Genomic DNA, 15,247 nt, shown 5'->3' on the forward strand with positions numbered 1-15,247 from the left:
ATCCGCCCCAAACCCAAACCCAAATCGGTAGCCATCGGATCTCTCTGACCGAATGATCGTTGGCGTAGGCAGCGAGGTCACCGTATCTTTTTCCTTCAAATCGCTAAATCTTATTGGCCAACCCTCAAATCCCCAATTCTAACAAAATTTTAACCTAACTTGCGTCGATATTTTAGATTTCTACTGTACACTGATCCTTCCTTTCACATTTGTAAACTATTATATCAAAATATTTACTTATATATTATAAACTTCAAAATTAAATTTTAGCATCAAAATTTCCCGCAACGAAGCGCGGGTACTCCACTAGTATATAAGGATGCATGATGTTGTATTTGAATTTAGATTTTAAAACTTTAGGTATCGTTTAGTTTGAAAATAAGCTATTTTAGGCTATTTCTGGAATAGGTATAACTTTTGAGATAAGCATGAATAAAATTAATTTTGTATTTGGATGAAAACTATTTTTTTCTAGGGAATAAGAAAATTAGCATTTAGATAGTTTAGATTGGAATAGTAACGATAAAAATAATTATAGTTTTAACATAATAATATTTTATCTAATTAATTAATACAAAATATTAATTAAATTTATTTAATTTACTAATTAATCATGAATATTGCTGAATAATCCTAAATGTTAATTAATAAATTAATTAGTAATTAATAATTTAATTAATAAACAAGTAAATTAATGAATTAATAAATTAATAAATAAATTAGTTAATAACAATCAATTAGTTAAATTAGTCAAAATATTAATTAATTAATCAATATATATATTGATTATTGAATTACACTAAATAATTAACTATTTAATTATCAAATTAATTAAATAATAAATTAATTACTCAAATAGTTAATTAAAATATTTATTAGAGTAATAAATTAAGTAGTTAATTATTTATCTAGTTGATTAACAAATAAATTAATATATAATATATTAAATAATATTTTATTATTAATTTGGTAGAAGTATAAGGAGTGGAACAACAATTCCACTCTCTTACAGAGTTATTTTAGGATAAGCCGTTAAGAGGAGAATTGACATTTTTTTTTTGTTTAGGAATAAAGGGAGGAATAAGATCTTATTCTTTTTATTCTCCACTTTACTTTTGTATCTCAAAATATGGTAAAAAATAATTGTTTTGAATTTGTAATTTTGAGTTTATGTCGGATTCAATCTTGGATATGAATTTTTAAGAATTCATCGAATTTAGATTCAGATTCAAATTTCGTATTTAATTTTCAACTTTGGATTTAGTAGAAAAAACACTTCGAATCCGCTCCATTGACATGCCCACAACGAATCTAATATTTTGCAGCGAGAAAGTTTAGTGGATAACACTTATTCTATATCATCAATAACTATTCAATTATATTTCTTTATTTGAGAAAAAATATAATAAAAATATTATTTTAATAATTATGATTAGATAGATGAAAATAAAAAAATAATAATCTTGATTGATTGAAAACCTATGTTAGTAAATTCGCGAATTATTCGCCAATTATTCGCGAATTTGTGAAAAAAATAAATTAAACGGTTGAATTCGTATTTTTCCGAAAAATTCAAGAAAAACATATTTTTTTGGTCAAAAATACTTATTCGCGAATAATTCGTGATGGCCGAATTATTCGGCCAAAAAATCGGCTCGCCGCTCGCGCTCTCGCCCGCGCTCGGCCCAGCGTTCGTGCTCGCGCCAGCGCTCTGCGCTACCCCTTGCGCCCGCTCTCGCACGTTGCGCCCGCGCCCGAGCTCGTGCTCGCCCCCGCGCTCGCCAGCCTCGCGGCTCACCCAAAACAGAAAAAAAAGAAAAAAAAAACCCTTTCCAACCAAAACAGAAAAAAAAAAACCTTTCAATCTTAATCTCTTATTTGCTTATTTATTTATTTATTTTAAGGCATAATAGAGTTTGCTATTTTTTTACTTAATTAGCTTAATTTTATAGCTATTTATTTTTATATTCTTAAGAAATATGAATAGTTATACTAATAACATAAATCTTGAGAGAAAAAAAATTTAATTTAATAGCCGAATTTTTGATCCCGAATTTTAATTGGTGAATGTATAATATCTGTATAAATCACGTATCCGAATAATTGACGAATCCATTTTTTAGCCGTATTTTTTAACGAATTTAATTATCCAAATTATATTCGAAGCGAACTTTTGCGGAATCCGAATTAACTAACTATGTTGAAAACACCATATCCACCGTCCATTACGAGAAGTAGCACGAGTTTCAAAGAGGATGGACGGTTGATTCGATAGTCTCACATTGGGGGAACAATTCTCATCAAATTGTAGCAGTGGCAATTCGACAAGCAGCTTCGCTTCATTCCGGAGACTCCCTTCGCCCACAGCGCAAACAACGCCGACGCCGATGCCGACGATGCCCACCATTCGCTGGAGCGATCCCCCGAGCCCGGCGCAGCTCCACCGCCTCGTCCGCGCCGCCCCCCGCCCCCTCCGCTCCCCGCGCGCCTACACCGCCGCCCTCGCCGCGCTCGTCGCCCACCGCCGCCTCCCCCTCGCCCGCGCCCTCCTCGCCGAGATGCGCGCCGAGGGCGTCCCCCCCACCCCCGCCACCCGCAACGTCCTCATCGGCGCCCTCTGCTCCCACGGCGCCCTCGACGCCGCCCTCCGCGCGCTCCGCCGCGCCCCCGCCCCCGACGCGTGCTCCTACGGCACCCTCATCGCCGGCCTCTGCCGCCACGGCCGCGTCGCCGAGGCGCGCGCGCTCTTCCGCGAGATGCGCGGGAGCGGCGTCGCCCCCACCGTCGTCACCTACACCACCCTCCTCCACTGGCTCGGCCGCTCCGGCTCTCTCGACGACGCTCTCGACCTGTTCGACGAAATGCGCCAGAGAGGCGTTGCGCCGAATGTCATCACGTACAGCTCTCTGATCGACGCACTCTGCAAAGGCGGCCGGTCGGCGAAGGTGATGGAGCTTCTTGATCAAATGGTCAAGGAGCGGTGCCTGCCGAACGCGATCACGTATAGCTCGGTCGTCGACGGGCTTTGCAAGGAAGGGAGGCTGGGAGAGGCCACAGATGTTTTCGATAGGATGAGGCTGCAGGGGAAGAAACCGGACGCCGGGTTGTATGGCAAGCTCATCGCAGGGTTGTGCGATTCCGGTCGGGCTAAGGAAGGCGCGAATTACCTGGATGAGATGACACTGAGCGGGGTTTCGCCGAACAGAGTGACTTGGAGCCTGCATGTGAGAATCAACAACACGGTGGTGGCGGGGTTGTGCGTGAAAAATGAGCTGGGTCGGGCTTTTCAGGTGTACCAGAGCATGCGGACTCGAGGAATTTCGATCGAGCCAAAGACTTTCCATCTTCTCGTGGTGTGTTTTTGCAATAAAAGCGATGTAGACAAAGCCGCTCGCGTTGTATGTGAAATGCTCGGCGAGAGGTGTATTCCTGATATAGAGACATGGAGTTTTATTGTCCGTCGATTCTGTGGCCGGAGAAAGGCGAGGGAAGCGGCTGACGATATTTGGAATCAGTTGCTCGCTATTTGAGTGATGATTATTTAACTGTGCGGTTCACAATTTGATACCGTGGATGAATATCGGTATATATGGTTGCAAAAGGCCAGGACAGTGCTTCAACCTGAAAGAACAAGAAATTCATGTTAGATCAGGTAGAAGTTTTTCGCATCTCTGCATACTTTTATACGCCGTTTATACTGCTTATACTTCATCAATCTGTTTTGTTGAGCCCAACCATATTTATCTGCATGATTATTTGTAAAAAGCCTGCAGAGATAATTTCATGTTATTAAAAATAGACAAGTTGGACCCAAATCTCACACATTATGCCGTGCATTCTATGCTTAATTCTTTTGTTATGATTTGTATTGATGTTTGCTTCTTCTTCTTCTTTTTTCCATTTGCGAACTTCCTTAGATATATTCAAGCACCTCTCTTTCCCGGGGCTTCGCAAATCTTATTGGCTATTCGGCCTAGCTTTGCAGAACTACTATTATAGCAGAGCTATTCAGAGAAATACTAATACGTCTTTTTTTTCATGAAATCTACTCTAGTGTAAATAGAAATTTTAAATTATATGTTCTACTTTTGAGGCCGGAACACTTATTTTAGCTTCCCACCACAGTAGAAACTCCAGATTACTTGATAGGCAAATGCTTGGTTTCTGGATGCTATGTTAACACTGTACTATGGCTCCTAATAAAATGAGGTGTGAGGTGGAAATATTTTAAATGGAAGATAAAGATTAAGAGGGCAAGACTAGTGGGACATGCTTTTTCATTGCTTGCTTTGTTATATACCATATATTATACCAACTTTTCAGCGGAGCAAAACTAAAAACTGCCCTGCTTACATGTATCTAACATGTCCTTTAATCAAATGTTCAGCATTTGACAATTTTGTGTGCTATATTTATTTGTGCATTTGCTGTTAATTTTCTAGTTAAGGTTCGAGAGATGGTTATTTCACTCCTGCGGACATCTATCTGTATGAACCCTTCGTAGTGTTCTCTGCTGATTTTGGCATCTAGAAAGGTTGCTTCTGCTGCTGTGCTGCTGCTTCTTGATTTTGACCACATTTTATCTGCGTTGGTGATGCAGAAATGTTTTATCTGATATTTCTGAGTTGGATATAGGGCCAGTTTGGTATCGCGAACCTGCGGGATGCGGCACATTGTGATGGGCCAGAAAAGGCCTTTAGCTGAAGCATCTGGGGAGATATTTCCCTGAAGCCAGGAGATACTGCAATAACAATCCCATAACAACGCTCCTGCGTTAGTCGGAAGTCGGAACAGCAGAAGAGAATTTTGCCAAACTCCTCTGCGCCCAGCAAGCAGGCTACGCGCCACAATGCGTGACATACGCATTCCATGACTAGCCCATAGAGGGGTGATGGAACTGAGTTTCTTAGGTGGCTGCCGAGGAAGATGAACTGAGATTGAAAATCCTTATCAAACACATTTGCAGAGGGGTTTTGCTTTCGTGTTTGAAGAAGCCGCTCGAGAAGAACTTCTTGCCAATTCGGCAACAAAAGAGAAAGAAAAGCACACGGATGTGCTCTCGGTTTCTTCGAGCCTCTTGCCATGGTGATCTCTTTACTCCTTTATCTACAGCTCGGACTCAAAAGTGGTGATGATTCAGGTGGGGCTTAGCCAATTTTTTCCGTGAAAACTCATGCAAAGCTCAACTATCCAAGTATAAGCATACGCAGAAAAGGTTTCGGTTTCCTACAATGTTAGATGATCAGTTATTGGATCGGCGTTCTGAGAATGCAGAGTCGCTTCGAACTTACCAAATAACCGCACATAACGAGCTAAATTTCTGCTTTGTCTATTGCGAAAGGTTCATGTGCGGTGATCAGAAGCTAAAATTTTCCTTCCCTGTCGACGGAGAACGTTCCTAATTCCACGAGATTCGAGTACCTCGCCTCGACTGTGGAGGTAGCCTTTTCGTGCACTATTCGCACATCAAAGTACATTACTCCATCTCCTTTGTGGTCTCTATATATACATGGTCATATCAGTTACATGTGCATTATATGGTTACTTGTAAACGTACTTTCGCAGTTTTAAGCAGGTATTTTTCAAGTTGAAAAATTATTATTGACTGATCTAACCATGGAGTTTCTTTTATTTTCTTGGTGGTTTGGTTGTATGTTCTTCTTCTTCTCCTTTTCCTTTTTTTAATTTGTGTGTAATTTTGTAGGAAAATCTTTATAATCTTTTATTAAACTTTTCATTTTAAAACAATTTGGAAATTCATTTTGAGTTTTTGAAAATTTGAAGCAGAAATTAAATTGTAGGGAAAACTTTAACAACCCCCTGTGGTTTCACACTTTTTCATTTTAGTACCCTGTGGTTTAAAGTGTATCAAATTAGTACCCTGTGGTTTCTCACTTTATCACTTTAGTACCCTGTGGTTTAAACCATAGGGTACTAAAGTGATAAAGTGTGAAACCACAGGGTACTAAAGTGATAAAGTGCAAAACCACAGGGTACTAACTTGATACACCTTAAACCACAGGGTACTAAAGTGATAAAGTGAAAAACCACATGGTACTAACTTGATACATTTTAAACCACAGGGTACTAAAGTGAAAAAAATTGAAACCACATGGGAGGTTTTTGAAGTTTTTCTTTAAATTGTAAATGCTGTAAAGAAAAGGATTCGAACAGATATGTGGATCGAGACATGTAGAACACCATCCTATAAGCGAGACTGTTCCTCCATATGTGAGATTTTTTGGTAATTACTTTCAGCGATATAATGTCCACGTTCCATCCCGAGGCCAGGATGGAAGATGGTCAGCTCTCATATGAGTTTCAGTGTAGGTTAAAACCCATACAACCTCTTTCAAAAATATCGAATGAGGCAAACGTGCTATAACGGATCAATTCCGTAATATACGGGATACCAGTTAAGGCTCCCAAAATAAAGATAAAATAAAAAAATAAAATAAACCGGGTGCCTAGAACGCGACGTCGCCTGCCTGGCCCGGCTTATTCTCGTGCTTGTGTTTAGTCGAGACTCGAGAGTATAACTCTCATTTTCTTTCCAATAATTAACATAAGAATGAAGGAGTATATAAATGATAATGATATACTTTTAGGTATCATTTGGTTCAGGAATAAGCAAAAAGTAACTATTCGAGAGATAGATATAAATTGAGATATAGGCGGGGATTAAATCAATTTTGCGTTTGGATGAAAATTGGGTTATTGCTGAGAATAAAAAAATAGTGTTTGACTAGATAAGATAAAATAAAAGGATAGTGTGTTTTTATAAATAAAAAATAATAATATTATTCTCTTATTATATTTGAATTTGAATTTTTAAATTTTTAAATTTAAAATTTTAACTTTGAAATTTCAAAATTTGAAATTAANAGGACTGTCTTGTTTTTGAATAACAAATATTGGAATAGTTTCTTTTTATTTCTGAAATAGTTCACTATTATGGAAAATGAAAGTAAAACTGTGTTTGGTAATAAAAGTAAAGTTGTGTTTAGTTCGTAATGCCGCTATTCTCAGGTAATTTAAATTACGTTTCGTTAATTTTATGGAATATTAAAGAATAGTTAAAAAAAAAATGATAGTTGAATTTGACATAAAATTATGATTTAATAAAAATAAATTTTTATTATAATATTTAAGTATAAATAATATGTATTAATATAGTACAATTAATAATTTTATAATAAAAATAATGTATTATAATATATAACATATTATATTTATATAATTTAGTTTTAATTCAATTTATAATTTTAATTAAGTTTGAATTAAGCATTAGAATAATACTATTCCACCAAAATGATGGAATAGCAAATCCCTTACTCTTCCGGGATAACCGGCCAGGAATAGCAAGGTTTGATCGGGATAAAATATTTCGGTAAAATATTACTCCGTTTGGCGAAATAGCGGGGATAACTTTCGTTATCCCCGCTTATCCCCCGAACCAAACAGGGCTTTAATTTCTAACATGGGACTAATCGTCACGCATGGAAACCTTGGAAACCTTAGTACGGGCTCCTCATATAAAATCCATGAAATATTAGGCTGCTCAGGAAACCCATGAAACTTTGAATCACTAAAAAAAACCAATTAAATCTAACAATTTTAAACTCACTAAGTTAATTTGGATGTTGAGATGCCTAATTTTAATGTACACAATTGTCTCCCTTTTTACTTTTCCTGGTTCAGTATAATTCTTGAACCTGTATTTGATTTACGGATTTTTTTTTTCAAGTACAGCAATCAGCTATTTCTTTTTTTCTTTCTTTTTTTTTTTTCAAATCCTGCACTATATGTAATGAATCTACAATTTTAAATAAAAGCTATTAAAAAACACAGTTTGAAAATGGTATAGTATATATTCAATTATTTTGGCACAAAAAATAAAAATAAAAATAAAACTAACAGAAAAATAAGTTGAAGATAATTTAATAAAATTTTTCAATGCGTTCACCAGGCAGATTTATTTTATATTCTTTCTGCCTTTTAATCAGTGCTTTTTAATAAAATTGCTAGATTTTGTCTAAAGCTAATAGATTTATTAATGGTAATATAGAGATTGGTGAGACAAACTAGTTTAGTGATATTTATGAGAAAAGAAAATATAAAATACAGTATGGAGATTAACAAAATATTATAATATAATGGTGTTTCTAAAAAAGAATAGTACCATGTAAAAAATAGATTTTTTTTTATAAAGTACAGTATAGTAGAGTGTAATTAAACTTTAGAAAAATGTACAAAAATTAGGAAAAAGAATTTTGTATAACTTCAAAACACATAAATATCCAATTTTTTTCTCTTCTGATTATGATAATTAAGCATCATGATTAAGTAAATATATTTGCAATTTTTATTGTTCCTTCCAAGTGCTTGATTAAAAAAAAAAAAAAAGACTTTTAGCCACCAAATAAGCTTTTTAATTAAATTATTTGATAATATTTAAGAGGTCAAATTACCAAAACTAAAAATTTGGTGGTTTTTTTTAGGTAAACTTCAAAAGCCACTCGTGGTTTCCCACTTTCTCATTTTAGTACCCTATGGTTTAAAGTGTAGCAAGTTAGTGCCATGTGGTTTCATTTTTATCTTTTCGTTAGTTTTTTCGTTAATATTCCATTATATTATATACAAAAAACTTCAGATACTCTACCTAGATTTATCGAATGTTCACTTTAGTATCCTTTAATTTTAACTTTGTCACTGATTTAACGAAAAAAATTAGTGAAATAGATAATAAAAAAATAAAAATGAAACCACAGGGCACTAAATTGATACACGTTAAACTATATGATACTAAAGTGAAAAAGTGTGAAACCACATAGTAGGTATTTGAAGTTTTTTCTTTTTTTGGTTTGTGTCAAGGGCTCTGCTAATAAATATTGCTGTAGCTATAAAGCAGGAATGAAGTATACATGATGCTCCCATATTTCTTTTTTATTTTTTTTTTAATAAAACATAAAGTTCTCACTGCTACTAACATAAATATTAATTCTTTTTAAGATTGCTTAAAACTCCATCAACAACAATCTTTTAACATCACAACAACCAGTGCCACTTATTAGGAACCTGCATATTTTACATATTGTTTTTCACATGCAGTTACTCTCCTTTTTCCTTTTTGGTTTATTCTACTTAAAATTAGTTGAGGTGAAATTGTTTGGGAGAGGCTAATACTTGTTTAACACGACTATACCAACCAGGTTTTCACCTGCATGACCCATTGATGATCCTAAATCATATCAGTGATGTAATTACATAAATACTTATTTACATTACTAAAGCATCAAACATCAGTAACCACTATTGTTTAGAACAGTTGACTCGTCAATTTTCAACACAAAATCATCAGATTGTTTTTCTGCTGGTGTGCTTATGATGGAGGTTCTTCGAGCCCTCGAGTACTCTTTGAGAAAATGAGAGGTTGTTTGGAAGCGAGATGTCAGAAAGCTAGAAACTCGTGAGTTTCGCGAACCTCTTACACTAACGAATTATCTCAAAAACACGTGTCGATAGAAAAAGATATACACATCGTATTTAATGGCTCAATCACAGTGCTTCACGGGTTTCGACCTGACTTAATTCACCTAGACGTTAGGTCTATTGGACAATTAATTGTAAGTGAGGAGTTTGGATAATCTCATGACTTCCGTACAGGGACGGAGCCATGTGGGGGCCGACAATGGCCATGGCCCCCCCACATTTTTAAAATTACAGAACAATCCACTAGTAAGCTATTAAAAAAAATTAAAATATTGTAAATGTAGGGGACCAAAGTGAAATTTTTTTGAAAAAAATTGTTGGCTTGTGGGCCAAGACTACAAGGCTTACGCACAGGGACAGCCCATATATAGACCCAAAGGAGCCATGGCCCTCTTCAACTTTTCAATATTTACTTTATAGTACTTTGGTAGTTTATATATTTTCAGTTAATTTTTAAAATATATCGGCCTATTTTGTAAAAAGTTTTTAGTGCTAATATAGAGCTCTCTCTCTCTTCTTATGTGTTTTATAGGTGAAAATATATTAAGAACCTTTTAATTATAGTGCATTTTGAAATAAATCCTTTCAACTTTAAATATTTATTTATACATTCTTAACTTTCCAATTATTTTGATGAGCTATTTTATTTAACTAAATAAAATAGTATGCTAAATTTAATAGCTCTGTTAGATATTAGTCATTGGTTGTTATTATTTTATTAACAAAAATTAAAAAAAATTAAATTCTAACTAAATTGCTATTAGATTTAGTAAAATTCTTAAATTATTTGAATGAAATAATGCAAATAAAATAATTAGAAGTTAAGCGAGTGTAAATTAAAGAAATAAATTTAATATTTTTTAACATTAATTATCTAATCACTAAATTTTTTTATTAAAAATTTNTTATTTAACTAAATAAAATAGTATGTTAAGTTTAATAGCTCTGTTAGATATTAGTCATTGGTTATTATTATTTTATTAACAAAAATTTAAAAAAATTAAATTCTAATTAAATTGCTATTAGATTTAGTAAAATTCTTAAATAATTAGAAGTTAAGCGAGTGTAAATTAAAGAAATAAATTTAATATTTTTTAACATTAATTATCTAATCACTAAATTTTTTTATTAAAAATTTGAGTAGTTAAAATTTATTTATCTGCTAAACTTTTTATTTGTACATATTTTGGCCCCCCTTGTGATTGAATTCTGGCTTCGTCCCTGCTTCCGTACCGATATTGGCGACGATTTTTTTGAAGTTACGAGTTCAGCCTTCGGGATCGACAAAAAAATAAATAGGCCCTAATATTCTGTAATCACTTCTGGAGGGCATTTTCAAATTTTATGGGATAATACATGTACCTACCTATCTGAAGAGATGAAATCATATACATTCGTAACTAATTTTGTAGGGGTATACCTTATCATATGGGCTAAAAGGGTTTACTTACTCTTTTGGTTTTTAGTAAAAGAAATTTTAAAAAAAAATTATGAGACTACCATAAAAGATTGTATACCTAGAAGCACTATGTAGGGCCCTCAACAACAGGGGATTTTGAAAGGATTTACACTTTTTTTTTTTTTTTTTAATTACCACCCACTTAACTTTTGATTTGTTTCGAATTTTAATAAGTTTAGCCCATAATATTTTCTTAAAAATTTTGTGAATTTTGTCATTATTAATGAGCAAAAGTTATTCTTAACACTTAGCTCATCTCTGCACAAGTATACTATAAATTCATTTATTTTTTGTAGAATTGACAATCTAATTTATTGTTCATGAGCTAGCTCGTATTTAACTCGTTAATAAATAAGTTGAACACGAAATAATATTTTCAGCTGGATAGTTTAATAAGTCAGTTTTGTGTTTAGTTTATTTAATAAACAAGCGAACATGAGCCGAACCAGCTCGGTCGTATTCGGCCCCACGCAAGCTTAAACCCTACCAGAGGGATGTTGTAGTCGTCTTGGATGCCGACGCAAGTTGATTGTGGTCCCACACATGCAAGCAAATGCTTCTCCGTGCCAAGAAGCTTTCTTTCTTTTTTTATTCTTTTTTTCTTTGGTTGGTCAAACATAGAATGGGGTAGACTCGGGAGCATTAGGGTTCCCCCATCTTCCGTTGTATTTCTTATCGGGACGGAACGGATTCAAGATGAGTTATTTTTTATTTTATTTTTCGCTCTCACTTACCGTCTCATTTGGGGAGGATCGGGGCGGAAGCGGATTTTTGACGAATTTTTTACGGATCGGGACGGATTGAAGGAAAAAAAGGATCTTCCGCCTTCCGCTCTATTTACTTGGCGGATAGGAATGGATTCGGGACGGATTATATTTTTTTATATTTTTTATTCCCACTTACTGTCCCATTCGATCCATTTGCATTCCTATTCACACAAGCTACATATATATAATAAAGAGAGAGAGAGAGGGAGTTGAGTTAGAATGCTATCGGTAGCAAATGGGCTCCGTTGCCACTCATTTGTTTTCGATGATGAAGCGTCCAAATCAATGATTGGTACCATTAAACATGATTTATACCACTTGAAGTATATCGAAACTAAATTTCAAATCTTTTTGGCATCATTAACTTAATGATCAAAGGGTTTCAAAATTTATAATTTTAATAGTCGATATAAAATATTTTCTTGTTTAACGGTGTAAAGCTATCCAAATAAATTGAATTTTAATTAGAAAATTTTTTAGACTATTTAGAACAAGATCTATATTCTCGATCTTGATTATAAAATTCCTATCATTATTTTTTAAAAGATATTTATTTTCAACCGTTCATTTTTGTATCTATTTGATGAATAAGAGAATAATATTGAAAAAATATGAAATTTGATTTTTATATATTTCAAGTAGTATAGATTATGTTCAACTATACCGATCACCGATTTGGAGACTCTATCATAAAAAACAAATAAGTGACAACGGAGCCTGTTTGCTACCAATAGTATTCCAGCTCAACTATATATATATATATATAGAGTCCGGCTAGAATACTCTCCGATCAGTATATACTATCATCTATATACCATATATATATCCTAATAGGTATATAATACCATATATAATTATAATATACATATATATATATATACTCTATATAATTGTAAGTCCGGCTAGAAATACCTATGCGATAGCACGCAAGGATTTGTGGCTACTCGATTTTCCACCGCTAGACTAACTTTTAATTATTTTTTACCCGTTAGAGTTATATTTTCACCAAGCCACCGTGCCCACTCCACCTTGAGAGCCCTGCAATCATCCTAACCGCACATTTTTTTATTCAAAGCTAAAAAAACTAATGGCACCAATAGTTTGGTGCTATAGTAATATTTCAAATCTAGGTAGCTAAATTCACGAATTATTTGGTCGAATTATCGCCGAATTATTGAAATCATGAATTAAACGGCCGCGTTTACCGAATTTTTTTCCGGAAAGAAAGAGAATATTCGCCGAATTTTTCGGCCAGCCAATTCTTCGCGGAATAATTCACGAATATATTGCGTCGAATCATTAAAAATATGAATAAAAAACGTAGTAATTTTATTTTAAATATAAATTATGTTTAATTCTTATATTAGTTATATTTTATATTTTATGGCCTGAATTTGTTTTTAACGAATTTTTCAATGAAGTTAAAATATGGAAAACTTGGAATTTTTATACGTATTATAATCGCACCCGAAATTCTTTGCCAATCGCGAATTAAACTAACTATGGTATTCGCAGCCTAGTTATATACTATCTAATATATATATATATATATAGTAGAGCAGGGCTGCTGTGCTCTCAGGAGCACGGAAGCCTCCGTGCTCCTGAGCCATTTTCGATAATGGAGTTTCCGAATCGACGATCGGCTCTGTTAAACTTGATCTACCGTATTTGAAGTTTCTAGAAAATAATTTTTGCGATTTTTCGATATCATTTACCTAGCAATCGAAATGATTCAAAATCAATAATTTTTAACGGCTGAAAATAAAAATCCTATAAAAAGTGGAGATATAGCACTAAAATTTTCGATCAGAAATATTGATCTTATTGTAGATAGTATAAAGAATTTTGTATCAAAATTTCATCTGATTTGAATACTTTTACACTGTTAAACTTGAAAACGGCAGATATCAACCGTTAAAAATTATTGATTTTGAATCCTTTCGATCACTAGGTAAATGATATCAAAAAACTGTAAAAATTATTTTCTAGAAACTTCAAATGCGCTAAATCAAGTCTAGCGGAGCCGATCATCGCTTCGAAAATTCCATCATCGAAAACGGCTCAGGAGCACAGAGGTACTATACTATCGATATATATATATATATGGAGTCCGGCTACTATACTATCGATAGTACCAAGCCATTGGTACTATTGAGTTTTCTACCGTTAGATCTATCCTTTGATCATTTCCATCCGTTAGATTATACTATTAAACCAACCACCTACTCAACCCTAGGGGACCATTATCATTCTAACCACACATCCTTTCATCCAACGGCCGAAAACTCAATAGTACTAAGGGCTTGGTACTGTTGATAGTATAGTAGCATAATTCTATATATATATATATATATATATATATATATATATATATAAAGTAGGACTACTATGCTATTAGGAGCACAACAACTCTTATGCTCCTAACTTTCTAACCACCCATCAATTTCTCCTCAATTTTGATAGTCGGTTAGGGTCAATTTTGACAGATGGTTAGGATGAGAGAGAAATTCAAAAAGAAGAGAATTGAGACATCCAATTTTTTTCCAATTTTTCTTCTCTCTCTAATCCTAACCACCAATCAAAATTGATGAATGGTTAGGAAGTTAGGAGCATATAGGCTACTGTGCTATATATATATATATATATAGAGTCCGGCTACTATACTTTTATGAGTATTGGTTCCCTTATACTCATAAGTTTTCGGCCCTTAGATTTATTTCATTAATCATTTTCACCCATTATATCATACTATTCAACCAACTACCCACTCAACACTAGGGCACCACTATCATTTTAAGTGGGGACCACTATCATCCTATCTACACATCCCATCAATCAACGGTTAAAAATTTATCAGTACAGGGTGTTCTATACTCATAATAGTATAGTAGTCCCAACCTATATATATATATATATATATATATAGTTGAGCTGGAATGCTATCGGTAGCAAATGGGCTCCGTTGCCACCCATTTGTTTTCGATAATGGAGCCTTCAAATCGACGATCGGCACCGTTGAACATAATCCATATCACTTGAAGTATCTAGAAATCAAATTTCAAATCTTTTCGACATCATTGACCTAATAATCAAAGGATTTCAAAATTTGTAATTTTAATGGTCGATATGAGGCGTTTTCTCGTTTAACGGTGTAAAGCTATCCAAATCAATTAAATTTTGGTTAGAAAATTCTTTAAACTATTTCGAACAAGATCTATACTCTCGATCTTGATTACAAAATTCCTATCATCACTTTTTAAAGGATATTCATTTTCAGCCGTTCATTTTTACGCCCACTTGATGGACAAGATAACAATATCGAAAAAGTATGAAATTTGATTTCTAGATACTTCAAGTGGTATAGATCATTTTCAACGGTGCCGATCGTCGATTTGGAGGCTCGATCATCGAAAATAAATGGGTGGCAACGGAGCCCGTTTGCTACCGATAGTATTCCAGGTCAACTCTATATATATATATATATATATATATATAGAGAGAGAGAGAGAGAGAGAGAGAGAGAGCTATA

The 15,247-nt window shown here is 34.1% G+C and overlaps 1 protein-coding gene across 1 annotated transcript; it reads left to right on the forward strand.

Moving 5' to 3' along the window:
- On the forward strand, positions 2,388-5,614 carry LOC109722096 (pentatricopeptide repeat-containing protein At5g46100). Its single transcript, XM_020249981.1, has 2 exons — positions 2,388-3,652; positions 4,443-5,614. Exon 1 carries the CDS (start codon positions 2,388-2,390, stop codon positions 3,528-3,530), a length of 1,143 nt encoding a protein of 380 aa, XP_020105570.1. The 3' UTR covers positions 3,531-3,652; positions 4,443-5,614.

Source organism: Ananas comosus, linkage group 16 (assembly GCF_001540865.1).
Source record: "Ananas comosus cultivar F153 linkage group 16, ASM154086v1, whole genome shotgun sequence".
NCBI classification, from domain to species: domain Eukaryota; kingdom Viridiplantae; phylum Streptophyta; class Magnoliopsida; order Poales; family Bromeliaceae; genus Ananas; species Ananas comosus.

Coding starts and splice junctions, on each gene's coding strand:
- LOC109722096 (XM_020249981.1), top strand. CDS start 2,388: ATGCCGACGATGCCCACCATTCGCTGGAGCGATCCCCCGAGCCCGGCG.